The sequence below is a fragment of the Pipistrellus hanaki genome, assembly GCF_964339955.1.
Source record: "Pipistrellus hanaki genome assembly, chromosome: 6".
Taxonomy (NCBI): Eukaryota; Metazoa; Chordata; class Mammalia; order Chiroptera; family Vespertilionidae; genus Pipistrellus; species Pipistrellus hanaki.
This window is the reverse complement of record NC_140508.1, coordinates 66675550-66701712: the sequence shown is the minus strand read 5'-3', so window position 1 is coordinate 66701712 and position 26163 is coordinate 66675550. Positions and strand designations below refer to the sequence as shown.

Sequence of the window (26163 nt, the reverse complement as noted above, 5' to 3'; positions counted from 1 at the left end):
CTCCGCAGGCTCCATTCCTCCCGTTTTAAGACTGGATGGCCAGGTAGACCCTGCGTCCCCCCCCGTGGGGGCAGCACAGTGCTTCAGATAAGGCCTCTGGCCTCTCCACATATCCTCAGTGCCACCTCTTGAACGGCGAGATGGGAAAAGGTCTGGTTCTCCCTCCCTCTTCCGGACTGGCCTCCCCAGCTTTGCAGACAGGCTCTCCAGGGACCCGTAGTCCCTGGTGCCCCACCCTTGGCATCTCATCTCCCCCCCTAGGGGTCGCCCCAGACCCCCAGCCAGGCAGCCGCTGCGGGGCCGCTTCCCCACGGCCGCGACCTAGTTCCCTGCCGTTATTTTTAGGGCGCGGGATGGCACCTGCCCACGTGCCGGCCCCGCCTGCGCCGGCGAGTGGGGGGCGGGCTGAGCTGCGTTTGCTGCAGGGAGGCGAGGCCCCTGTCCCCTGCAGCACCCTCTCTATCCCACCCGTGCAAGCCCTCAGTTTTAGGGCGAGGGGGCCCCCCAGGCCAGCTCCGCCCGCCCCTCTTCCTCCTCCTCTCCCGCACTCCCCCCCCAAAACCCCGCCGGTGGCTCACGCCTCCTGCATACGGGATGAGGTGAGCAGCGCCGCCGCTGAGAGGGGGCGCGCGCGGGTGTGAGCGTGTGTCCGTGTGCGAGTGTGTGTGCGCCGGGCGGGCGGGCACTGCAGCTCCTTCCTCCGTGGAGCGGAGGGCGAGCGAGAGCGAGAGCGAGCGAGTGAGCGCAGAAGGCGGGCAGAGGGGCGCGGGCGAGGCGGCGCAGCCATCCCCGGGCCCGGCGCGGCGCCGCCACCATGCTCAACAACCTGACGGACTGCGAGGACGGCGATGGGGGAGCCAACCCCGGTAAGCAGCGGCCCGGGGGCGGCGAGGGAGGGGGCGGCGAGGGGAGGCGGCAGCTCCGGGGTGAGAGGCAGAGTGGGGGCCGCCTCCTTCGGAGGAGAGGCTGGGGTGACCGGGGCGGTGGGCGCCCACGGCGGCGGCCTGGAGCCCGGTTCCATTGGAATGCGCCAGGCGCTGTCCGAGGTTCTGGAATGCGCTTCGTCTGGGGCCGGGCTGGGGGCGAGGGGTTGCCATTTGCCCACCGCCTGGGAGGCAGACGTAGGTTAACCGAGCGAGCGGGGGAGGCGGTGGGAAGGGGGTGGGAGAGCTAGAATGGGCTGACGTGGAGCTCGACGGGCGGAAGGAGGGCTCCTTTCCTCCCCCCCCCATAAGGGACCCTGGCGTCCTGGCGCAGAGTGTTGACTGGTGTGGAGGGGGGTTGGTGGGGGGTGGGCGAGGGCACAGCCTGCTGCATCCCTCTCTCTGAGACTTCCGGCTGGAAGATGAGGGGAAGGTACTTAGGAGGGGTTGGAGCCACATGACGGCCCCCGTCCGGGCTGCGGTGTCTCCTTAAGAGGACACTTGGTGCAATCCGGGCCCCCTCCCCCAAAGCTGCCCAAGATCCAACCTCAGAATGGAGCGTGCCTCCCCCGGAGATTTTCAGCTCCACTTTGCGGAATCTGCCTTTCCCTCTTGCGTCCCCGTGGGCTCCTATTCAGGACGGGAAGCAAGATCTCTCTCCTTCCTCCCTCTTTCTCCTTCCTCTCGGCACCCTGGGGTGGCAGTGAGGTCTCCAGGGTGGGGCGGGGGGTGGGGGGAGTCTTTCCAGTCGGTGCTGCTAGCCTCCTCAGTAAGGCCCCGGGAATGGGGTTCCAGCAGCTGAATCCCGGCGCCGCGGCGCGGGCACTGCGGACGCGCTGCGGTGGGTGCGGAGACTCGCTAGGAGCCCAAGGGTTTGGAACGAGTCCTTTTGCAGCATCGGCTCTCCCCCGCCCTCCCCCGCGGTTTCCCTGCTCCGAGGTCTCAGGGGCCAGTCACCCACTTGGGCTCCCAGGCCCCCCGCCGCCCCCCAGCGGCCTTAGCCATCCATCACCGCTGTCAGCCGCTCCTACCCCCACCCTCCAGCGGCGCTGCGTCCCTCGCGCACTAGCGCGTCTCCCGCTCCAGCTGTCTGCGCTCAGCGCCTTCAAACGCTCCCCTGAGCATAGCTTGACCCTCTGGGCCAAGCCTCTTGAGGACCTCCCCAGGGGGTGGCCGAAGGCCCCAGGGGCTGAAAGAGCGGGGTCTTCCAGGGACCGGCCGCCTTGACTTGAAGTCCTTCAGATCCTGAAAAGGAGTCAGAGCCAAGTGGCCGCTCAGGAAGGCTGTGGACACCAGGGCACCCATCCTTTGTCTGAGACCCGCTCTTCCTCCCTGAGTCTGAGTGGATTATAGGGGTCTGAAGCACTGGCTGGCCATCTCATCCACCTTCCAGTTACACTGGGGATGCCTCATCTCGAAGCCGCCCCCCTCTCCCACAGGCTTAGACTGTGTGTGTGGAGGGGGGAGGGGTTTGGTTAAGTGGAGTCTGCGGCAGAATCAGACATCCACACGCGGTGCGCAGGCAACGAAGGGAGCCCATTCTCATCTGGGACCCCCTTCAGATGTCTCCACTCTGAGGACAGGAACGCAGCCTGAGAGAGACTCTCTCTGCTCCCCCAGACAGCCGCTATGGTCTGTCCCCGAGGGCCTCACTGGGCCTTGGGGTTTCCATGGGGTCTCAGGAGGCCTATGGGTGCAGAGCAGGAGTGGAACTAGGAACTCCCTTCAGTTCTGCACCTGCCCCATTAGTTCTAGACTCTGAATGCAGTGGGCCCAGCCCCCTTCTCTCTTTCCATAGTGTCCAGGCCCTGGGTCAGGCGTTTTGGGTCCCAGAGAGACAGAAGGCCTCTCAGAGACAAATGGAGTTGATGGTTGGGGGTTTTAAGAACCTGCTGAGGTTGAGGGAAGAGGGACCCTCAGGCGAGAGCCCCTGGCATCTGTGATCCAAAGTTCTTGGGGATGTGGGTGGGGGAAACCTGGGTGCTGACTCAGGTACATGGGAATGGCCCGAGTAAAAGGGCTTCTCTGGACTAAAGAAGAACCCAAAGGTGTTATCTCTGGCCTCCAGGTCTCCCTTCTCCTTGGGGTGTGACGCGCTCCCCCACACCCCCAATCTTGCTTGGGAATTCCCCCGGGCCTGGCCCCAGGCCCATAGGGAGGAGGCTCCTCAGCCCGCACCGCTGGTCTCCCTCTGGCCGCCGCAGCTTAATTGAAAGCCGATTCGGGTTGAGAGCTCCCAGGGGGCGGGGGCGGAGAAGGCTCAGCCTCAGTCTGGCCCTGCCTCCCTCGCACGCTCCACTAGGCGCTCCCCCACCGTCCTGACTCCTCGCTCTGGGGAATCAGGACGAGTTCCCCCTCCGCGGTCCTGCCCCCTGGAGAACTCCTGAGGCTCACCCGCCCCGCACCGCCCCAACCAGTGCGCCTGGCGTTCCAGGGAGGGGCACTCAGCTCTGGGCCGGGAGGCCGGGGGCCTGGTGTCCGGTCCAGTGGGCAGGTGCAAAGAGGCAGGACCCAGAACCAGCCCAGTGAGCCGCCCCCTCCCCTGCTCTCATTTCCTGGCTGCGATCCTGCCTGGAGTCTGGCTCCGCGCTGCGCGTCGCTTACATAAGCGGCTGCGGGCGCGTGGCCGGCTCTGCGCGGCGCTCCCGGCCCGCGCGGTCGCCTTGGAAACTGGTACCGGGCTACCCAGTTGCAGCCTCCAGTCAGGACGCCCCCCTCTTCCTGCCCCGCGCGCGCCCCGGGCCCCCACAAAGGAAGAGGGGGACTTGGAGGGGCGTGAAAGGCAGAGAGGAGGAGCAGACGCTGCGTGAAGAGGAGCCAGCCCCACGGGAGACAGCAGCCCCTGCAGCATGCGGCTGCGGAAGAGAGTGGACTGGGGAGTCCGGACAGGGAGCGCTCCGCGTGCACTCATGACAGCCGAGACTGTGACAGCAGCAGCCAGCGCTCCGCTCTGGGCCAGGCATACATTACAGACATTAGTTCACTCAACCCAAACAGTCCTCTCCGTTAAGCTCGATTAGTGCCCCCTTTGCAAAGGAGGAAACTGAGGCTGAGAGTTCAAGTGACTTGCTCAACTGTATCAACACAGCTAGTGAAGCTGTGACTGACCCCTAAATTTTGACTCCAGCCTGTTTTCTTTTTTTTTCTTAACATATTTTATTCACTTTTTACAGAGAGGAAGGTAGAGGGATAGAGAGTTAGAAACATCCATGAGTGAGAGACATCGACCAGCTGCCTCCTGCACACCCCTACTGCGGATGTGCCCGCAACCAACGTACATGCCCCTGACCGGAATCAAACCCGGGACCTTTCAGTCCAAAGGCTGATGCTCTATCCACTGAGCCAAACCAGTCTCGGCCAGCCTGTTTTCTTAACCACTAAGAAATTTGTTCTCGTTTCACCCTCCCATCCCCCTCCCTCCACAACCCACTAGTTCCTATGATACCGAGGTGAGAACATGAGGCATCTTGTCAGCATTTTAAGAGGAGGAGGAACCCACTTCACTCTTATGTCTCCTGTTCTCTGGCCCCAGCCAGCTCTTCTGAGACCCTGGAGTCAGGAAGGGAGCCTGGTGAAATTCACTTCCAAAGGCTTTTTCCTGAGCAACAATTATGCCCCAGGCTTCCCCTGGGAGGAGGGTCTGCTCTTCCCAGGAACTCAAACATGTGATCAAAAGAAAGATTAGGGGGTGGGCCCTGTTTGGGGACCAGGAGTCGTACCTGGCTTGATGAAGGAGGTGGTGGCGGGAGTTAGTGGGTGGTGGGCTTCCTTTGGGCCGGGGAGGCATCATCTCTCTCCCTTTTACAATGTTGAGTCAGGATGAGATTGGGTTTATAGCAGGTCATTCTCTAGGAAGGACCCTGACTGGGAGACTAAAGTTCCCAGGAGGTAAGGAGGATGGGGAGGATTTGGGCAGAGGGAGAGGAGGAAGAAGGAAAGTGAGAGGAAGAGAGGGGGTGGGTCAGGAGGCGAGGGACAGGGCCTCAGTTTCCCTTGGACTTTGGTCACTGGGGACTTGCTGCAGGGTCCAGAGAGGAATCTGCTAGTGGGACTCAGCCCTCGCACTGAGGAAGGGGAAGGCTGGAGCTAAAGGACTGTGCCTTTAGGGGCCCTTATATCTCTAAAAGGGCCCTCTCCTGGATGCTGAAGAGACTTTCTCTTTGGGTGATCTCATCCAGGCACTTGTTTTCACATACTTCCTTCACACGTATTTACCATATTTACATTTATTTATATGTTTTTTCTTATGAGTTACCGCCACCTCTTTCTCCTGCCTAGCCTCTTTCCTGTGTCTCAGACTGATCAGAATATCCAAGTGGCTTCTAGACTTATTCAGTTGAGTGTCCCATAGTGCCTCACTTTCAATCAAATCCAACATCTTCCCCACCCCTAATCTCCCCCTTTCCCATTTAGTAAATAACACCATGATCCAACCCTTTGTCCATGCTAGAAACCCCAGGCACTATTCTAGATCGCTCCTTCCCATTCCCAAACATCTGGCATGGAGATATGTGCCAATCATTCTTGAGTCTGTCCATTGCCCTGCGTTGCTCAGGTCTGGGTCATCAGCCCTCGCCTAGATTACTGAAAGTCCCCAACTAGGATCTGTATTCTTCATCTAAAGGCCAGAGTGCTTGCTCTAAAATACAAGTCTACATGGCACTTCTTTGCCTTCAATGACTTCCCATTGTTCTCTGAGTGAGGTCCAAAATCTGTAACAGGGCCTGCTGATTGTGTAAGGACCCAGCCCACATGTATTGTACCAGGCTCATCTTTTCCTATGCACGCCCCATCCTTCAGGCCCGCCTCCTCCCTTTCCCTCCCCCGTGCTCCTTCAGACTCCAGCCAGATCAAACTTCTTTCAGCTCCTCTAACCCACTCTCTTCACTCTCGCCTCTGGGCCACTGAACATGCTGTTCTGCTGTTCTGTCTGCCTGGAACTCCTCCTGCCTCCCTCCCATTCTAACTCTTACTCATCCTTCAGCTCTCAGCTAACACGTCACTTCCTCTGGGAAGTCTTCCCTGACCTCCCAGGCTGGGCCGAATGCCTCTTCTGTGTTCCTTCAGTCCCTTTATTCATCTTCTATCACAGAACTTACCACTCTGGGTTGGAAATTCCTGGTTACTGGTTCATCTCAGGGAACCCAAGGGCAGGAGTGGTGTCTTATTCTGCTTTTTACTTTTCCTCCATCCCCGTGCTGATATTGACACATGGCAGATATCCAGCAAATACATGTTGACTGAAGGTGAATGAGGGGCATCGGAGGTGCCCAAGGGGGTCACTTTTCTAAGAGGTAGAGTATCCTTGGGGCCTCAGGCTGTAGTTTTTTCTGCCTTTTCCCCAGGAAAAAAACATGCTTCTATCCCAAAACACCACAGGGGCTCAGTTATGGTCAATGAGGGGCCCTGGAGAATCTAGGGTACCCTGATGAATGAGATGGGACCCCTAAGAGCAAGGAAGCATTCACTCATTTATTAAGTTCCTAGTATGTGCCAAGGAGTACATGAGGCTCTTCAAACATTCTGTCAACTATGCCGAAACCGGTTTGGCTTAGTGGTAGAGCGTCTGTCTGCAGACTGAAGGGTCCCAGGTTCGATTCCGGTCAAAGGCATGTACCTGAATTGCAGGCACATCCCCAGTAGGGGGTGTGCAAGAGGCAGCTGGTCGATGTTTCTCTCTCATCGACATTTCTAGCTCTCTATATCTCTCCCTTCCTCTCTGTAAAAAATCAATAAAATATATTTAAAAACAAACAAACAAACAAACAAACAAAAAAACATTCTGTCAACTAAAATTCTTCAAGGGAGGCCCAGCCGGCATGGCTCAGTGGTTGAGCATTGACCTATGAATCAGAAAGTCAGGGTTCGGTTCCTGGTCAGTGCACATGCCCGGATTGGATTGTGGGCTCCATCCCCAGTGTGGGATGTGCAAGAGGTAGCCAATCAATGATTCTCTCTCATCATTTTTATTTCTCTCTCTCTCTCTCTCTCTCTCTCTCTCTCTCTCTCTCTCTCTCTCTCCCTCCTTCTCTGAAATCAATAAAAATATATTTTTTTCAAATAAATAAATTAAAATCTTCAAGGGAGGCAGTATTAGCTCCATGTTTCCCATGTGTATGTGGAGGGTTAGAGAGTTAAAGTGGCCATACAGCTGCATTGGCCCGGGTAGATGGATGACAACCAGTTGGTGCCAGACCACTGATTCCCCTGCCTTCTCAGGTGATGGCAACCCCAAGGAGAGCAGTCCATTCATCAACAGCACCGACACCGAGAAGGGGAAGGAGTACGATGGCAAGAACATGGCCCTGTTTGAGGTGGGTTGCCAGGAGTGTTGGGCCTCCATCCACAGTTCATCTCCACATTTATCAGATCCTCCCTCCCTCTCTCCTCTCCATCTCGCTGTCAGGTCCATCTTCTTTGTTGAGCCTCCCTCAGCTCTTTTTCCTTCCCTTTACCCCTCTTCTACCATCCTCTTTTCCTGTTCTCCTTGCCTCCTCCTCTTCCTCCTCCTCCTCCTCCTCCTCCTCCTCCTCCTTTTTTATCTTAACTCATCCTCAAAGGTTTGTCTTTCTAGTCCCCATATCTCTCTGCCTCCTCCCACCTAGCTCATACTCCTCCACTTCCTGAGGCTCTAGCATCCTAATACCGCCACCTCCCTCCACAGGAGGAGATGGACACCAGCCCCATGGTGTCCTCCCTGCTTAGTGGCCTGGCCAACTACACCAACCTACCCCAAGGAAGTAGGGAGCACGAAGAAGCAGAAAACAATGAGGGTGGGAAAAAGAAGCCGGTACAGGTGAGGGCCTTGGGAAGAACAAAGAGGGAGGAAGGCAGGATGGAAGGGAGAAAAGATTGGGGAAGGAAAACAGGTTCAGATGAAGGGATAAGATTTGGGGATAGAGGTAAGGGAGGTGAGGGATAGCGATAGAAGGGAGGAGGGTGGGGTTGGTTTGAAGGAGGGGTGATGCAGGCATGAAGGCTGGGAAATGGGAAGAGGAATCAGGGGGAAGAGGGATGAAGGGGTGGAGATGGAGAGAATAAGAAAGTGGGGGATGAAGGGAAAAGGGAGGAGGAGTGGGCTTGTGGGTTTGGTAGTGATTAGGGGCTACAGAAACTGATACTGGCTTCCCTGGCAGGCCCCACGTATGGGCACCTTCATGGGCGTGTACCTGCCGTGCCTACAGAACATCTTTGGTGTCATCCTCTTCCTGCGGCTCACTTGGGTGGTGGGCATTGCAGGCATCATGGAGTCCTTCTGTATGGTCCTCATCTGCTGCTCCTGTGTGAGTGACACCCTCCCCTCTCCCATGCCCTGGCAGCTGGGCTGAGCAGAGCCCTGGGGTGGGAAAGGGAGGGGGGAAGCATGAGACCTGAGCTTTTTATAGGAACCACTGCATATGATCTTTGAGAGTAAATTAGGTCTGACTGGTCCTTCCTGCCTCTCACAGGCTGGTCCCTGACAGCTCTTAACCAGGTTTCACCTGGATGTGTCTTGTGTGTGTATGTGTGTAATTACACAAGTAATGCCAACTCATTGATGAAAAAGATAGATGTACAGAAAGAAATAAAATTCACCTATAATCACACACTAGTTAACATTTTGGTAGGTCCAGACTCACAAAGAAATGGGAATGTGTGTCACAGACAGTTTTGTAATAGAATTCTTCCTACTTCCTCTAAAATATCAACTATTCACTAGACACCTACTTCTAAGCACATTTCTGTTTCTTTACCTGTGACCTTTGAACCACCTTTGCGTGTGAGGTAATCCGTGCTAAAGCCTGGACCCTATTTTGTAGATGAAGAAACTGAGGCTTAGAGAGTGAAGTGACTTGTCTTGGGCCAGACAGCTGGTCAGAGGCCAGGCTGGGGTTTCCAGAGCTCTCTGGTGCTGTAGCTTGTGGTTGGTAGGCCCATTGAGTGGTGAATAAGAGCTTTTCCTGACAAGGACTTGGCAGGAGTGGAAGTTGGAGTGGGACCAGGGAGAAGCTCAGTGGAAGAGGACTTGTGGGTTTGGCAATGTTTATGGGGCATAAGGTTTGGCCCCCACCCAGGCCACTGCGTCCCCCATTCCAGCCGCCACTCTGATGATCTCTCTCCTCACAGACGATGCTCACAGCCATCTCCATGAGTGCAATTGCAACCAATGGCGTTGTGCCTGGTATGTAATTGGGGTTTCTTACAGGGGATGGAAGAGAGGGGGGCCTGGATAGTTGGAAGGAAGGATAGTGCCCTGGAATTTGGGGGCTATCAGGACCCAAGACAGGCCATATTGTAGAAATGGGACTAGGCTATGCTGTTTGGGGTGTAACCTGGGACAATTTTATTAAGGGGAGGCAATTTATGGTGTTGGACAGGGCAATGCAAGCTCTCCCTTTGCCTGAGACTCTCTTCTCCATCATCCTATTTCTGAGCCACGACCTCCTTAGAGGGGAAATTAGTGCTGCAAAATCTACGCAGAGTGGCTAGCTTGATCTCCCACCAGTCCTAGGACTCCAGCCTGTAAGGCGCATGAGGCTCAGAGCAATAACCTTCCCACCTCTGTTCCTAAGTCCTCCTCACCCCCAATGATAGCCCAGGGCTTTTGAACCTCTCACTGATACTGTTTTTTTCCCTGCAGCTGGCGGCTCCTACTACATGATTTCCAGGTCTCTGGGCCCAGAGTTTGGGGGCGCCGTGGGCCTCTGCTTCTACCTGGGCACTACCTTTGCTGGGGCCATGTACATCTTGGGCACCATCGAAATCCTGCTGGTGAGAGGGACCGAGGAGGAGGTGTGGGGCCCCAGGCTTTCGGTTAACCAATGCTCCCTGGGCGCCTCCTGTAGGCCACTCAGTGAGGCCAAGGGGAAATCAGATGTGCTTCTGTTGTTAAAGAGTTCACGGTCTAGTTGGGGAGACAAGATGCAATAATTATGTAACATGAACAGCTGCCGTTTATCAGGCACCCACTGTGCTCTCAGCAGAGTTCCAAGTACTTCACAGTCATTATCTTGAATCCTCATGAAGTTTAAGTATTATTACACCCATTTACAAATGAGAAGCTCGGAGAAATGAAATGACTTGCTCAAGGTCACTCAGCTACCAAGTGGCAGAAGTGGGTGGGTAAGAGTAAAATCATGGCAGAAATGGTAATAGTCATGTCACACAATAGTTGACTATTTAGTGGCTGCCGACCACGTGCCAGGGGCTGTGCTAAGTCCCCTGCAAATGTTCATTATCGAGGGCTGATGGCCAGTCAATTGCAAAAGGGAAGAAGGCTAAGAGGGAGCCGAGTAGACATCTATCAGGGGGAGACATGAGAAGTCAGATTGCTGGACAGTGTTAAAGGAGACGGCTGCTGACTTTGGTCTCCATTCTTCCTGCCCCTCCCGGAGGAGTTGGGAACTGAAGAGGGTTCCTTGGTAGATAAAAAGTCAGGCTGACATTTTCCAGGCTCCTACTTTATCCAGGCCCCGTGGCCTGCCATGTATCATTCTATTTTATCCCTGACTCTCCTGTGGGTTAGAAGATGTCCCCATTTTACAGATGCAGAAAGCAAGGCTCAGAGAATTTAAGGAAGGGGTATGAACGTGTGGAAGGTGTGAACCTGTGTCTTTCTGACCCTCACGCCAGGGATTGTTCACTCTACCGCACTGTCTTGGAGAACGAGGGCTAGAAGCAGTCGCAGCTTCTGGTTTGGGGGCAGAATGGAGAACGAAAGACCTGAGGAGCCACATTATGAGAGAATGATGACTTTTACAAAATTAAATAAAAGCAACTTTGCCCCTTGCATAAATTGGAAAAATATAAAAGAATGTTAAAAAGGAAATAACAATTGCCCAAAGAAAGTCATTAACATTTGGGTGTTTTTTTCCTATGTCATATTGTATTCTGTCTTTGTATAACTGTACAGATTTTCCTAAATAACTCAAAACTCTCTTTGTAAATATAATTTGAAAATGAAAAAACTTTTGTAGGAATATAAACATTAATATTTAATAGAGAAATTATAGAAAATACAGATGTGCAAAGAAATAAAGATTCCCCACATTTTCACCATTCAGGGGAAACTACTACTAACATTTTGCTGTATCTACACACACACACACACACACACACACACACACACACACTATTATGCATATATTTATGTGTTTAGATATGCGTACATACATATATTTACAAAAATGAGATCATAAACACATTTTCTAAAACTTGATTGTTTTTACCTAATATAACATGAATAGCTTTTTGAGTCAGTTATGTAAATCCATTTATCCTTTTGAATAGCTCCATAGTATATACAGGAATATCATAATTTATTCACCCAATCTCCTAATGATGACTATCTAATTTGTTTCTGCCTTTCTACTAGAAATAATAAAAACAATATATTACTATTAAGACTTATACTTGATCACAAAATAATAGAAATTAAAATTACTGCCAATATTTTCACTATATCATTTAAAAAAATATATTTTAATTGATTTCAGAGAGGTAGGGAGAGGGAGAGAGAGACAGAAACATAAATGATGAGAGAGAATCATTGATTGCTGCCTCCTGCATGCCCCCTATTGGGAATGAAGCTCGAAACCTGAGCATGTGCCCTGACAGGGAATTGAACCATCATTTCCTGGTACATAGGTCAACTACTGAGCCACACCAGCTGGGCTGCAATATCATTTTTAATGACGAGGTAATTAATCCTTGCAGGCTAGCCTATGATTTTCTTAACCATTCCCTTATCAGTGGATGTCATTCTAGTCTTGCACTACTGTAAATTTGCGTGACTGGAATCTTTTCTCCAAATCTCTGACTGCACATCAGGTTATTTTCTTGGGGTGATTCTCAGTTGGTTCTTACTGGGTTAGTTGCCTGACCTCCTTGCCCCTTTCTCACAGGCTTACCTCTTCCCAGCTATGGCCATTTTTAAGGCAGAAGATGCCAGCGGGGAGGCCTCAGCCATGTTGAACAATATGCGTGTATATGGCACCTGTGTACTCACCTGTATGGCCACTGTGGTATTTGTGGGTGTCAAGTATGTCAACAAGTTTGCCCTAGTCTTCCTGGGTTGTGTCATCCTCTCCATCCTGGCCATCTATGCTGGGGTCATCAAATCTGCCTTTGACCCGCCCTACTTCCCGTAAGTGCTGCTACTCTGAGCCTAAGGCATTGTCCTCTTCCTCCATGGCCCAGTTTCATGGTCTGCACACCACCCTATGCCAACCCCTTGTTCCCATCTCTCAGAATCAGAGTGGTTGTGAATTTAGAGCAATCTCCCGTAAGAGGGAAAATACCTCCTAGTTTTGGGGAAGTCTGTTCAGGGTGGGATAATATTCTTGGAGTTGGGCACCTTTTCCCTTATGAGAGTCAAATGCTTGCTGTGGGGAGTGAACTGACAAAGAACCAAGTGGAGTGATTACTGGAGGGATAAACACTGTGCTGGGGAAACATTTCACGGGTAGCGACAAGCTCCTGGAATGGGGCCACCAGTTAGTGTTAAATACCTTTCCCATCATGGGAAGGTTCACAGAAGGGAAGGTCTAGGAGCTCAGATCTCTGTTGGTCCTGCCTCTTTACTAGGACGGGTTTCCCTACATTCCACTGCCCAGAAGGGCGGCACACAGAGACTACTGTCCATGGTGCTGAAACTCAGCGTGGCACTAAGGTGGTTTGTTGCCCTGGCTGCTATTAGAATCACTTATGTGCTGGGGCTGGAGGGGTGATGGGGGTGAAGTCTTTAAAAAAAAATAATAATAAGCGATTCTGGGCTTCATCCCAATAAAATCAGAATCTCTGGATATTAAGCCCCAGGATCTGTGTTTTTTAGAGTTCCACTGGCAATTCAACTGTGAAGCCAGAGCAAGGTTATGTCCCTCCCCACCTTCCTCCCTTGTTTCTCTCCCTAGGATCTGCCTCCTGGGGAACCGCACACTCTCTCACCATGGCTTTGATGTCTGTGCCAAGCTGGCTTGGGAAGGAAATGAGACAGTGACCACACAGCTCTGGGGCCTTTTCTGTTCCTCTCGCTTTCTCAATGCCACCTGTGATGAGTACTTCGCCCAAAACAACGTCACGGAGATCCAGGGCATTCCTGGCGCTGCTAGTGGCCTCATCAAAGGTCTGGGGGACGGAAGAGGGCTGGTGTCCAGGGAACGCTACAGGGATTGTGGGTTAAAATGTTAGGATTAAGAGACTCTACTTGGGATTCAGTTAAATTCAATCAGTTTTAATTGATCTCCTACTCTGGTCATGTTCTGTTCTTGGCACCATGAAGGGGTAGAGATGAAAAGAAGCCTTTGAGTAGCCCATCACTTAATAGAAAAGAGAGCCATCAATTTAACAAGCACCTACCAAGAGCCTCGCACTGTGCTAAGCACCAGGAATGCAACATAAATAAGTCACAGGCCTTGGCCTCAAGGAGCCTAAAGGCAAACACAGGTGAATTAGCAATTATGCATAGATGCACATTCAATGAACAGAGATCTCCCAGGAGAGGGAGTGGTTGTACATATAAAGTGGTAAGATAAGGCTTCCTGGACTCATCTGAGAAAGCTTTTGAAGGACAAATAAGAGATTTTCAGTGATATTAGGGGAATAAAGACATCACAGGCTGAAGAACAGCTTGCCTAAAAGCGTGCAGACACAGAAGAGCATATTGTGTCCTTCCAACCACAAGTAATTTGGAATGATTGGGACATAAAGTGAAAAAGAAGGAGGGGCAAGGCATGATGTCGGAGAAGCCAGCATGAGCCAGACTGTGTGGGGGTCTCGGTAGCTATGTTGAAGAGTTTGGACTGTGTCCTGAGGGCAATGAAGGGCCACCAAGTGGTTTGGAGTAAGTGAGGGACATGGTAACGTTGTCATTTCTGAAGGTTCACTCTGGCTGCTAATGTGGATGGGCTAAAATGGGGAGATAACAGAGTCAGGGAATCCAAGAGGAGGCTGCACTGAGTCCAGGTGAGAGACGAAGGTTTTCTGACCTGGAGTGATGGAGGGATGTCTGGAATGGAGTAATGGTTCTCCACCAAGGCTGTTCTGTGCACCAAGGAGACGTGTGGCAATGTCTAGTCACACCTGGAGGCTTATCATAGGCACCTAGTGTGTAGAGCCTAGGATGTTGCTAAACATCCTACAATTCTACAGGACAGCCTCCCATAACCAAGAATTAACTGTCCCCACATGTCAATAGTGCCAAAATGGAGGAATCCTGGAAAGGAGAGAAAGAATATATTTGAGAAATATTTAGGAGGGGTTGGTGATGGGTTTGAAATGGAGATGGGGAGAGGGAGAAGTTGAGGCAATGCCAAGGTGTCTGAATGGATGCGAGTGCCACTTACCCAACTAAGGGATCCAGGATAAGAGCTGGTTTGGCGTGTGTGTGTGTGTGTGATCAGTTTGGGATATTGAATCAGTCTGAGATAGGCATGTCTTTTTGCCCCAGTAGACAGTGCTATTGGAGAGCAAGGACCAAATCTGACTCAGGTGCAAAGCCCCTGCATATGGCCTCGTCCCAATCAGAATCTTAGGAAATGTTAGTAAAAATAAAACAGAGCCAAGGGGAATGAGAGGTAGCCCTGGTTTTGCCCACCCCACCTCCTGGCCCCGAGCTGTGACACTCTGACTTTTAGGCAAGCTGTTCTTCTGCCTGAGCATCCTGTCTCCCCCACAGAGAACCTCTGGAGCTCCTACCTGACCAAGGGGGTGATTGTGGAGAAGCGTGGGATGCCTTCCGTGGGCCTGGCTGAAGGTGCCCTTATCAACATGGACCAACCCTATGTCTTCAGTGATATGACCTCCTACTTCACTCTGCTGGTTGGAATCTACTTCCCCTCCGTCACAGGTGAAGGAGAGCTCGGACAGGGAGGACTGTGCCTGGGAATGAGTGTGTAGGGGATGGCCAATGATAATGTGGGGGAATTTCTTAGTCTAAAACCCCCATCACACAGGCAGAAGTCACAACTCAGTTCCCAATGGACAGATGTGGGAATTAAGGCCATGGAAAGCCGAGTACACTGCCCAAGTCCTCGCGCAAATCCATGTGCCAAGCCAAGATCCCAGGCTTCCTGACTCCGAGACTGGGGTAGTTTCTTCCCAGTTCGCCTGGTCTCCCATGGCTCCTGTCCTAGCTGCTCTCTTCACAGGGATCATGGCTGGGTCTAATCGCTCCGGGGACCTGCGGGATGCCCAGAAGTCAATTCCTACGGGCACCATCCTGGCCATTGCCACCACCTCCGCTGTGTGTATCCTGTGCTGCTGGGCTGGGGCCACCGTGGGCAGGGAGGGCGATAGAGGGGGCAGTTGCTACTTCATCCGCTGGCTCAGGAGTGGTGGTGATGAAGGGGGGCGCCACGCTGGGAATTCTCCTTCATTCTCTGCTGCAGACATCAGTTCCGTTGTTCTGTTTGGAGCCTGCATTGAGGGGGTCGTCCTGCGGGACAAGTAAGTAAGGGAATCAGGGCTGATCCTGTTCTGGGGGGTGGGCACAGGGGCCACGTTCTGGGAAACAGACCTGTGCAAGGGGCCGTGTGTGTGTGTGTGTGTGTGTGTGTGTGTGTGTGTGTGTGTGTGTGTTGGGGGTGGGGATGGGGGTCAAGGACAATTGCTTGCCAACTTACATAGTATTTTATCTTTCTTATGTCACTCCAGCTCAAGAAGCTTGAATGGTGCCTCATTTCCTTTAGGATAATGACAATTTCCTTTTCTTTTTCTTTAAAATCTATTAATGCATTTAGTGTTTCCTGGATGTCTATGTGTTGGTCACTGCCCAGGGTTCCGGGGGTAACAAAGATAAATAACCCAGGATTTTCACCCTGAAGGAGCTCTTTGGGGATGGTAGCTGTACTTTTAACAGACTTGGGTTGCAGAGCAGTAGGGGTGGTGAGAAAATAAAGCACACGGCTCCGGAGGCTGCGATCCAGTCCTCAGAGGGCGGGAGGAGGAGGCGATTCTAGAAATGCCTTATACACATTTTCTCATTTATCCTTCCCACTTTAAATGCGGAGCAGAGATTACTTAGATGGCTGGGGGCTGGGGGCAGGTGGCAATCCAGGCAGGGAGATCAGCATGAATAAAGATGGAGGAGAGAAAGAGCCACACGTGTGCATGCGTGTGTGCGTGCGCACACCTGTGTTTGCACACTTGGGTGCCTGTAGGTGTGAGCTGTTAGAGCTTCAGGTGCATACCCTTCTGAAGGCCGTGTGCATACGTACCAGGAGGGCAAGTGGCAGTCCTATCCCAGAAGCCAGTTTCTGCATTTCCTTCCTGGCCTCAGTAAGGTGGGGAAAGGGGGACATGAGGCTGGAGACCTAGGATGGACCCAGTCCTAACGGCCTGGTTTTGGATACCAGTAAACTGGAGCTTTATTTCACAAAAAATGGAGGAAACTCCAGAGGGTTTTAAGTAGAGGAGTGACCTGGCCAAATAGACAATTTGCTCTATTAGTCCCTTTGGCTTTTAGGGCAACTTAACCTCCACTTATCTCATCTCATATAATTGGACACCTTCCACAGACTGCAAGAGCCATCAGTCTAACCCAGTGGTTCTCAACCTTTCTAATGCTGAGACCCTTTAATATAGTTCCTCACGTTGTGGTGACCCCCAACCATAAAATTATTTTTGTTGCTACTTCATAACTGTAATTTTGCTACTGTTAATGAATCATAATGTAAATATCTGTGTTTTCTGATGGTCTTAGGCTCTACAGCAGTGGTTGAGAACCGCCAGCAGGGTCGATATTTACATTATGATTCATAACAGTGGCAAAATTACAGTTATGAAGTAGCAACGAAATAATTTTATGGTTGGGGGTCACCACAACGTAAGGAGCTGTATTAAAGGGCTGCGGCATTAGAAAGGTTGAGAAACACTGGCCATCATCTGATCCTTGAAGTCCTTCAGCAGCGGCCCACCTGAGCATCCCTCTGCTTGCACATTTCAGGGACAGGGCTCTGTACCTACGGAGGCAGCACCTTCCATTTTTATTCACTATCACTGTTAGAAAATGCTTCTCTTTGATTCTCACATCACAGACCATCACCAGATGATGAGGCTAGAACCCCCATTTTTCAGATGGAGAGGTTCTAACAGGCTCAGCGATTTGCCCAGGATAACAGAAAATGTCACAACGGACCTTTACTGGAGTCATCACTACTACCACGTTCCAGGCAGCGTGCTAAGCATTTTACGTGCGTTGTCTCCTCCTATCCTCTCACCTGTTGTGTGAGATGGGTTTATAATGAGCCTTGTCTTACAAGCTGAGGAAAGTAAGGCAAGGAGAGGTAGTGACTTGCCCAAGGTCATGCAGACAGAAAGTGCTTTGTCTCTCCCTTTGCCCCTACTGAGCCCAGCTCTGCGGTGGGCACAGAGCTGGTTCTGAAGTTGGTGTGGGAGACCCACCCTGGAAATCCAGGTGGCATCGCTCACCCAGTATCTCCTGTCCTTTCATTCCAGGTTTGGTGAAGCTGTGAGTGGCAACCTGGTGGTGGGTACGCTGGCCTGGCCCTCCCCCTGGGTTATCGTCATCGGATCCTTCTTCTCCACCTGCGGGGCTGGGCTGCAGAGCCTCACGGGGGCCCCACGCCTGCTGCAGGCCATCTCCCGTGATGGCATAGTGCCCTTCCTACAGGTCAGTGGGGGCAGGGTGTGGAGAGAACAGTCCCTCCATATACCAGCCAGCCAGACCCCTGCCCAGGGAGGCTACACGGCGAGGCAGGGCCACAGCACGCCTTGAACTGCCTTCTGGGGCCCTCTTGCTCTGTGCTGCCACGAAGAAGAATGGCTGTGCCGTATTTGGGATTTGGCCCATGGTCAATGCCATCTTTTTGGACAGAGTTGTCTGCTCCTAGGGGAAAAAATAAATGGCCCTCCTTTGGCCTAGTGATCAGGCAGGGACTCAAGGAGGCAGCCAAAGGGCAAGAAGGGGGCAGCTCTCTCCATGATGCTAAAAAAAAGATTTATGGAGCACATAGTCATGGCCTCCTGTAGTTCTTCTCCCATCTGTTTTTTCCCCTTAAGGGAGCATTTGAACTTCATTGCACTTGGGTACCAATGTCAGCGTGGGTAAGATGCAGCAAAAGCCCGGTATCTCCTTGGATATTGCTAAAAGATAAGACACACAGCATCCTGTCCCCACCTCCTCATTGATTAGGGGGTTCTGCCTCTACTGCACTGGTCCCCAAGCCTGGGAGAGACACCAGAAGTCCTTAAGGTCTCAGCTCCCATGACGGTTACTCTGTCCTCAGGTCTTCGGCCACGGCAAAGCCAACGGAGAGCCAACATGGGCCTTGCTCCTGACCGCCTGCATCTGCGAGATCGGCATCCTCATTGCATCCCTCGATGAGGTCGCCCCCATCCTGTCTATGTGCGTGCTGGCCTCTTGCCCTCCCCACAGCTCTGGGGTCTCTCTGCCTGGATCCAGCAGCTGTGACCCTGAGCAGTCCCCCCCCTCCCCCCGACACTTTCACAACCCCAGAAGGTTCCCACTGTCACAGAAACCCGTCTTTTGTTATGTAGTGATTTACCCCCCCTCCCCCCTCCCAGCAGCAGGGTGTGTTGAAGGGGGATTTGTCCTTTGAACTCCTTTCTAAGCACCAGAACATGATCCAGACACCTCCCCAACCTCTTTTGCCCTTTCTCCCTCTCTTCCCTTCTGTTTCCCGTTCTGATTCTGCCCCTCCTTGAACCTCTGTCTGTCCCGGGCCTTTCTCCGTTCTAGGTTCTTCCTGATGTGCTACATGTTCGTGAACCTGGCCTGTGCGGTACAGACGCTGCTGAGGACACCCAACTGGAGGCCACGCTTTCGATATTACCACTGGTGGGTGCCTCGTTCCCCCTACCCACCCCAGAGAGCCCTCTCATCTCCATCCTGACGTCCACCTCGCCCTAGCCCATCCCCTCCAGGTCTAAGCAGCCCAAACTCCAGCTTCCGTAGCCCAACTGCCATGAGAAAGGTCCTAGAGCGGGTTTCCTCATAATCACAAATAATAATACAGCACAGTCATAAGTGGTCTCAGCTGTACCCCCGTCCTGTGCATAATGCTCACCAGCTTGCCATGTGGATGAGGAAACCTCCATTTCCTTCCCTATGTAACGGGGTAACACCTGTTCCCATTGCCTCGACCCTTTGTTTTTTTTGTTGTTGTTGTCGTTTTGTTTGTTTTTTAAAATATATTTTATTGATTTTTTTTGCCTCCCTCCCTCCCATACATACCCTCCCTCCCCAGAGTTTTATGTCCATTGGTTGTACTTATATGCATGTACACAAGTCCTTCGGTTGATCTATTATCTCCCCCAGATCTTCCTCCCCTCCCCACTGTAATTTGACAGTCTGCCTGTTGCTTTACTGTCTCTATATCTGTCTCTTGGTTCATCAGTTTATAATGTTCTTTATCATCCACAAATGAGTGAGGTCATGTGGTGTTTCTCTTTCATTGATTGGCTTATTTCACTCAGCATGATGTTCTCCAATTCCATCCAGGTTGCTGCAAATGATGAGAATTTCTTCTTTTTTATGGCAGCATAGTATTCCATTGTGTAGATGTACCATAGTTTTTGGATCCAATCATCTGCTGACGGGCACCTAGGCTGTTTCCAAATTCTGGCTATTGTAGATTGTGCTGCTATGAACATAGGGGTGCATATATCCTTTCTGATTGGTGTTTCTAGTTTCTTGGGATATATTCCTAGAAGTGGGATTACTGGGTTAAATGGGAGTTCCATTTTCAGTTTTTTGAGGAAACTCCACACTGTTCTCCACAGTGGTTGCACCAGTCTGCATTCCCACCAGCAGTGCATGAGGGTTTCTTTTTCTCCGCAACCTCGCCAACACTGCCTCGGCCCTTTGTGAACAGGACAGTGCTCAGTGCACAGAAGATGCTCCTCATGTACAGCCTGGGCTTCTTCTGATCATTTTACTTAAGGCCCTTCATCCTCACAATAGGCCCACAGATAGACAGGGCAGGAATGTCATGCTTGTTGTGCTACCAAAAAGGAAACGGGCTTAAATGGGAGAAGGGCCTGGCCCAAGGCCTCTCAGCAAGGCTATGGCATATCTGGACTAGAACCCTGGCTGCCCGACTCCTATCTCAGTGCTCCTGCTTCGCCAGTGCCTCTTCCTAAGGGCACACCCTTCCCAACTTCTCCAACTCTTCCCCAGAGAAACCTGTCTCAGAGCCCCTCTGGTGAGGCAGTCTGGCAGAGCCTAAGGCACTGGGACAGGGAGGGGTGACTCAGGAGTTGGGTGGGGCCTGGGCTGGTGCCCTGTCTGTGGTTGCTCACTCATTCAGAAGGTCCCATATCCCATATCTCTGTGGTGCTCATGGGGATGATGGTGTGAGTTCCTCTAGACCTGGGCATAGTCTCCAGGTCATGCCCAGGCCCTGCCCCGTGTGAGTCTTGCTGTTTGAGCCTTGGCACCAGTGATAGCCCCGCCAGAGCTCAGTGGCCGGGTCTCTCTCCCATCGTCTAGGACACTCTCCTTCCTGGGCATGAGCCTCTGCCTGGCCCTCATGTTCATCTGCTCCTGGTATTACGCCCTGGTGGCCATGCTCATTGCGGGGCTCATCTACAAGTATATCGAGTACCGGGGGTAAGTGAGGAGGACTGGGGGTGGGGGGGCTGGGAGGGACTGAGGGATGAGAGGGGTGAGGCGGGGTAGGAGTGCTGGTGATGGGATGTTGGGGACTGGGCTGGGGATGAGGCAGGCAGTGGGGGTAGAGTGGAAGAGGGGTGGCATGGGGTGGGATGGGGAGACAGGGGACAAGAGCAGAAGGAGGGGCTGAAGCTTTGAGAAATGCAAGTGTCAGGAGTGACATGCACGTCCTTTCTGAGCCTGTGGTAGAAGACTCTGCCCTGGGGACTGGCCACTTCAGTGTGAACCGTCCGCCCTGACACTTCCTGGCTTTCAGGGCGGAGAAGGAGTGGGGCGATGGGATCCGAGGCCTGTCTCTCAGCGCTGCTCGCTATGCCCTCTTACGCCTGGAGGAAGGGCCCCCACACACCAAGAACTGGAGGTGAGCGGCGGGAGCACAGGTGTGAAGGCTCAAGGGAGGGAGAGGAAGGGAGCAGGCCCTGACCTGCCTCACCCTGCTTTGTTCTGCTGAATGGTGTTCTCCACACAATGGAGTGTCCTCTCCAGCTCCCCCTCGTCCGCAACCTCCCACCTACAGCATCAAGGCTGGGCCGAGTTCCAGACATTTGTTCTCCAAAACTGACTCCCATGCCAGCCTCCTGACCATCCATTCATCCACTCATTCATCTATTCATTTATTCCATTGTTATTTTTTTTTTAATGTGTGAGTGCATGATATGTGCCAAGCGTCTTCTGGTCTCTGGGGACACAGTTGAGCTCACAGTTCCATGAAGGCACATCCGGAGACAGATGAACATAACGTCATGTAGCATTTGCTCTGGGAGAGGAGGAACCTTCCATGCTGAGAGGGATGGGGCACTTAGAAACCTCTAGATTCATAGCAATATCTCCATTTGGTTCATGTGGAAGTCAGGGACCAGAGAGGGTCGCAGAGACCAGGGAAGGCAGAGCTGGAGCCGCCACCTTCACCGCCCGCCGCAGCCCACGGTGCTTCCTCACTGCCTGCTGGGCAAGCCCATCTGTCTCTCACCCCCTCAGCCTCCCTTTGCCAAGAGCAAAGCCTGGAACTCTGCACTGTGCCCCGACACCACGACGGGTCCTTGATGGTGTCTACTAACCCAGGCTCCCTCAGACCAGACCTTTGCGTTATTTGTCTGAGTTCTCAAATGCTTAGCAAAGGGTCTAGCCAGAGTAGATGCTTAGAGAATGCTATTAAGCTCATGGGTGGTTGGATGGATGAGACAGCTAAAGGAAATAAATAAATGAACGGATAAATAGGTGGGTAAATAAAAAGATGGATATATATATCAATATATATATATCAATATATATCTATATCTATATCTATCTATCTATCTATCTATCTATATATATATATATATATATATGACGGTGGTTGGCTGCATAGATAGATTTGTGAATGAAAGGTGGTAGTATGTGTGGATACTTAAGTAGATAATGCATGTATAGGTAAGTTAATTTGCATGTAAGTGGATGATGGATGACTGAAGGATAAAATAGATGGGTGGGTGGTTGAATGGATGTATGGATGAGAGAAGTAGATGGAGAGATGGATGGAAGGGTGGGTGGATGGTTAGATGGGTTGATACTCAAGGAAATGGATGGATGGATGGATGGATGGGGATATAGGTGAGGAAATGGATGGGAGTACAGAGGACAGATGGTTAGTGAATTCACTGGTGTATGGTGTGTAGTTGTACGGGTGTATCGTGGTGGTGATGGTGGGTGGTGGATGGATGATGTGACCTTGTATCCCTTTTAGGCCACAGCTGCTGGTGCTGGTGCGTGTGGACCAAGACCAGAATGTGGTGCACCCACAGCTGCTCTCCCTGACCTCCCAGCTCAAGGCAGGGAAAGGCCTGACCATTGTGGGCTCTGTCCTTGAGGGCACCTTTTTGGAAAACCATCCACAGGCCCAGCGGGCAGAGGAGGTGAGCGGAGGCCCTGGTGGGGAGGGAGGAAGGACGGGGTACGCAGGAAGACAGTCCTTGACCCTTCACGCTTTCTTTCCTCCTTTGGGAGCAATGGGGCCTCAGACTTTGCTGTCCTGTTTCTGAGAAGAGGGGTCTAAGGGCTCAGGGAGTGAGTTCCTTAGAATCCAACTCACGGAAACAAAGACCATCTGAGCCAGAAGGGCCCATTTTATGGATAAGGAAACTGAGGCATGGAGAAGTCAGATCACTTGTCTAATTAGAACTGCTGGACTGCTACTCTACACTTCTTCCTGCTGAAGTTAAACCTTCTGAGGTGTTTCCACATCCATGGGTTCTTTCTATTCCCTTACGGAGTGGAGACAGCAGGATGAGTATTCATGTTTGAAACAGGAAGAAACTGATGCGCAAAAGGAAAGCAACTTGCTGAAAGTCACAAAGCTGGCTGGAAGCATAGTCAGGATTTGAACCCAGGTCCTTGGCTCCATGCTCCCTGCTCTTTTCCCCATGCTATTTGCTCTTGTCCCCATCCACTGGTCTATGCCATCATATCATGTCATACTCCTATTCCTAAATAAGGTAGCTGTCACAGTCCCATCTGACAGATGAGAAAACCGAGGCTCATGGAGGTTAGGCAGTTTGGCCAAGGTCACACAGCAGGAGGTGGCAGAGGTAGGAATCGAAGCCTGTCTGTTTGACATTAGGGCAGTGGATGGAGTCAGACCCCTGGAGTTGAACCCCTGTGATAGCATCTGTTAGCTGTATGGCCTAAAGCAAGTCTTAATTTCTCTAAGCCTCAATCTCCTCTCTGTTAAATGAGAGTGATAAAACTTTCCTCACAGAGCAGATCGAATGTGCATTTAAAATGTGTATCATTATGCTAACGTTAAAACATTGTTAAACACATTGGTGGTGCGGAGGAGCCCAGTTTCACGCTGGTCTGGGGGTGGGGGGTGAGAGGAGGTGGTACCTGAAGAAAGTGACATTTGACTTGGGCGGGGCAGTGGGCGGGGTCTGGGTGGTGGAGGAGAGCTAGCCGTCTTGACTCCTGCAGGGCTCACAGCCTGGGAGGAAGTCCGTGGGGGAGGGGTGGGGGGGAGGGGATGGGGGAGTGGTGAGAGCTACAGCCTTGCCAGGTATGAGCAATGGCTGGTGGGAGGTGTGGGGTTCCATCCTGAAGAGTTTTGATTGATCCACAAGGAATGGGGGCCACAGAGGATGGGGAGCCATGCCCAGTGCTGGCACCAGAGCTGACATGCTCAGAGCTGAGCTTCGGAAAGATGGGGACCCTGGAGGAAGGGAGGCTGCAAGGAGCTGGGCGGCCAGGGAGGCCTGAGGCGGGTCCTTATCTGAGGACCCCTTCCCGCCCCCCAGTCCATCCGGCGTCTGATGGAGGCAGAGAAGGTGAAAGGCTTCTGCCAGGTCGTGATTTCCTCCAACCTGCGTGACGGCGTGTCCCACCTGATTCAGTCTGGGGGCCTCGGCGGCCTGCAGCACAACACCGTGCTGGTGGGCTGGCCCCGCAACTGGAGGCAGAAGGAAGACCATCAGACCTGGAGGAACTTCATCGGTAAGGCAGGAGGGCGGGCGGGTGGTGGTGGGTTCTCTCTCCTCCTCTGGGGTCGTTTTCCAGGGATGACTAATGTGGTTCTGCATTCAGGGGACAGTGTCTAAAGCTGGGGACTCCGGGGTGAAGGAGACAGTCTTGAACCCCGCAGGGCTCACAGCCCTGGGAGGAAGTCAGTGCGGGGCAGTGGTGAGAGCTATAGTTTTGAAACCACAGAGGCCCGGGCCTAAATCTCACTTCTGGTCCTTTCTAGCTGAGTGATTGTTCACAAGTAACTCGCCTCTCTGAGCATCGGAGTCCTTGGTAACTGTGATAGAGTAACGAACATTTAGAGACTGATCTGTGTGCCAGACAAGTTGAGGCTTTCTCTAAGTCTCTGATTCTCCCAGCAGTCCGTGCGGGCCGGGCACTGCCATCTCCATTTGTGGGGTGTGAAGCTGAGGCACAGAGGGAGCACGGAGTTTGCTCCAGGTCACACGGCTGGTAAACCAAGAGACTGCACTCCTTTAAAAAAAAAAAAATATTGTATTGAGTTTTTACAGGGAGGAAGGGAGGGGGAGAGAGAGTCAGAAACATTGATGAGAGAGAAACATTGACCAGCTGCCTCCTGCACACCCCCTCCTGGGGATATGCCCCCAACCAAGGTACATGCCCTTGACTGGAATCGAACCTGAGACCTTTCAGTCCACAGGCCAACGCTCTGCCCACTGAGCCAAGCCAGGGCGAGACTACACTCTTAACTCGAGGCTATTCTGTCTTCTTTATCGGTAGATCCTAGTCACAAGGTGGTTGGGAGGGTTAAGTGAGGCCGTGCATGGTAGAGGTTTTAATGACCAGAAAGGCAGCTGGGAAAACAGCCCCTGAGAGGCGGAGGGGCTTTCCCAAGTTCAAACAGCAAATAAGCGATGAGGCTGAGGTCATTGCTGGTTTTCTGACGGCTCAGCCCAAGGCCAAGGCAGAGCGGATGGGATGGGGTGCTGGGTGCGGGGAGCCCTGTGGCTGCTGCTGGTGCAGGAAGGGACCAGGGTCACTGTCCCCCATCCGGCCCTCTCCTTGGCCTCCCCCAGAGCTGGTCCGGGAAACCACGGCTGGCCACCTGGCCCTGTTGGTCACCAAGAACGTCTCCATGTTTCCCGGGAACCCTGAGCGCTTCTCGGAGGGCAGCATCGACGTCTGGTGGATTGTGCACGATGGTGGCATGCTTATGCTGTTGCCCTTCCTGCTGCGGCACCACAAGGTGAGCGTGTGTGCGTGAACGTGTGCACGTGTACATCCGTGGGCGAGGCTCAGGGGCTCTGGCCAGGGCCAGCCTTCGTGTGAGCTCCTGGGAAGGAATATGATCACCTCCTTCATTCTGAGATGTTAGGAACTGACTGTCTCCCTTGCATCATAAGGAGAGCATGTTTAACCCGAGAAGTGATACTTTAATGGGGGACCCACACCTGAGCAGGGACTTTGTGTAGGGCGTGGTCGCTGAGCTAGCGGTACGGGTCTGCGTGGATGTGTGGCAAGGTGGGTGGGAAGGGTGAGATCGGGGTCCTCTCTAGGGTCCTCACCACATCTGGGCTGGACCATTCTGGTCCTCTTCTCCCCTCCAGGTCTGGCGGAAGTGCAAGATGCGCATCTTCACTGTGGCCCAGATGGACGACAACAGCATCCAGATGAAGAAGGACCTGACCACCTTTCTGTACCATTTGCGCATCACTGCGGAGGTCGAGGTGGTGGAAATGGTGAGTCCCCAAGAGTCACCCCTAAAGATTTGGAGTCCCACCCTCTGGGCCTTCTTTCCTCTTGGCCCCAGCACCAGTTAGGGCAACCCCAACAACAATCATCTTATGATGCTGGATTCCTTCCCCCATCTACTTCTTAACCTCCCACATCTTCATCCAAGAGTCCCTCCCTCCCTCCCTTCCTCCCTCTCTCCTTCTCTCCCTTTCTCCTTCCCTCCCTCTCTTCTTTATAAGAATATCCATGTCAGCCCTAGCTGGTTTGGCTCAGTGGATAGAACATTGGCCTGCGGACTGAGGGGTCTCAAGTTAATTCTGGTCAAGGGCACATACCTTCATTTGCAGGCTCGATCCCTGGGCCCAGTCAGGCAAGTATAGGAGGAAACCAATTGATGTGTCTCTTTAACATTGATGTTTCTCT

The 26163-nt window shown here is 52.5% G+C and overlaps 1 protein-coding gene across 1 annotated transcript in view; it reads left to right on the top strand.

Annotated features, from left to right (window-relative positions):
- The first annotated feature begins 415 nt into the window (after window positions 1–415).
- SLC12A5 (solute carrier family 12 member 5) overlaps window positions 416–26163 on the top strand; it is a 31747-nt gene continuing 5999 nt past the window's right edge. Inside the window, exons 1-20 of the mRNA XM_084888696.1 lie at window positions 416–866; window positions 7143–7237; window positions 7588–7719; window positions 8060–8206; window positions 9030–9084; window positions 9544–9674; window positions 11807–12048; window positions 12815–13026; window positions 14578–14748; window positions 15050–15148; window positions 15290–15347; window positions 17358–17532; window positions 18149–18267; window positions 18622–18720; window positions 20374–20493; window positions 20813–20917; window positions 22280–22448; window positions 23823–24018; window positions 25083–25252; window positions 25614–25745. Coding sequence (XP_084744822.1) covers window positions 815–866; window positions 7143–7237; window positions 7588–7719; window positions 8060–8206; window positions 9030–9084; window positions 9544–9674; window positions 11807–12048; window positions 12815–13026; window positions 14578–14748; window positions 15050–15148; window positions 15290–15347; window positions 17358–17532; window positions 18149–18267; window positions 18622–18720; window positions 20374–20493; window positions 20813–20917; window positions 22280–22448; window positions 23823–24018; window positions 25083–25252; window positions 25614–25745 — 2679 coding nt within the window. The 5' untranslated portion in view covers window positions 416–814. The remainder of the gene's footprint in view (window positions 867–7142; window positions 7238–7587; window positions 7720–8059; window positions 8207–9029; window positions 9085–9543; window positions 9675–11806; window positions 12049–12814; window positions 13027–14577; window positions 14749–15049; window positions 15149–15289; window positions 15348–17357; window positions 17533–18148; window positions 18268–18621; window positions 18721–20373; window positions 20494–20812; window positions 20918–22279; window positions 22449–23822; window positions 24019–25082; window positions 25253–25613; window positions 25746–26163) is intronic.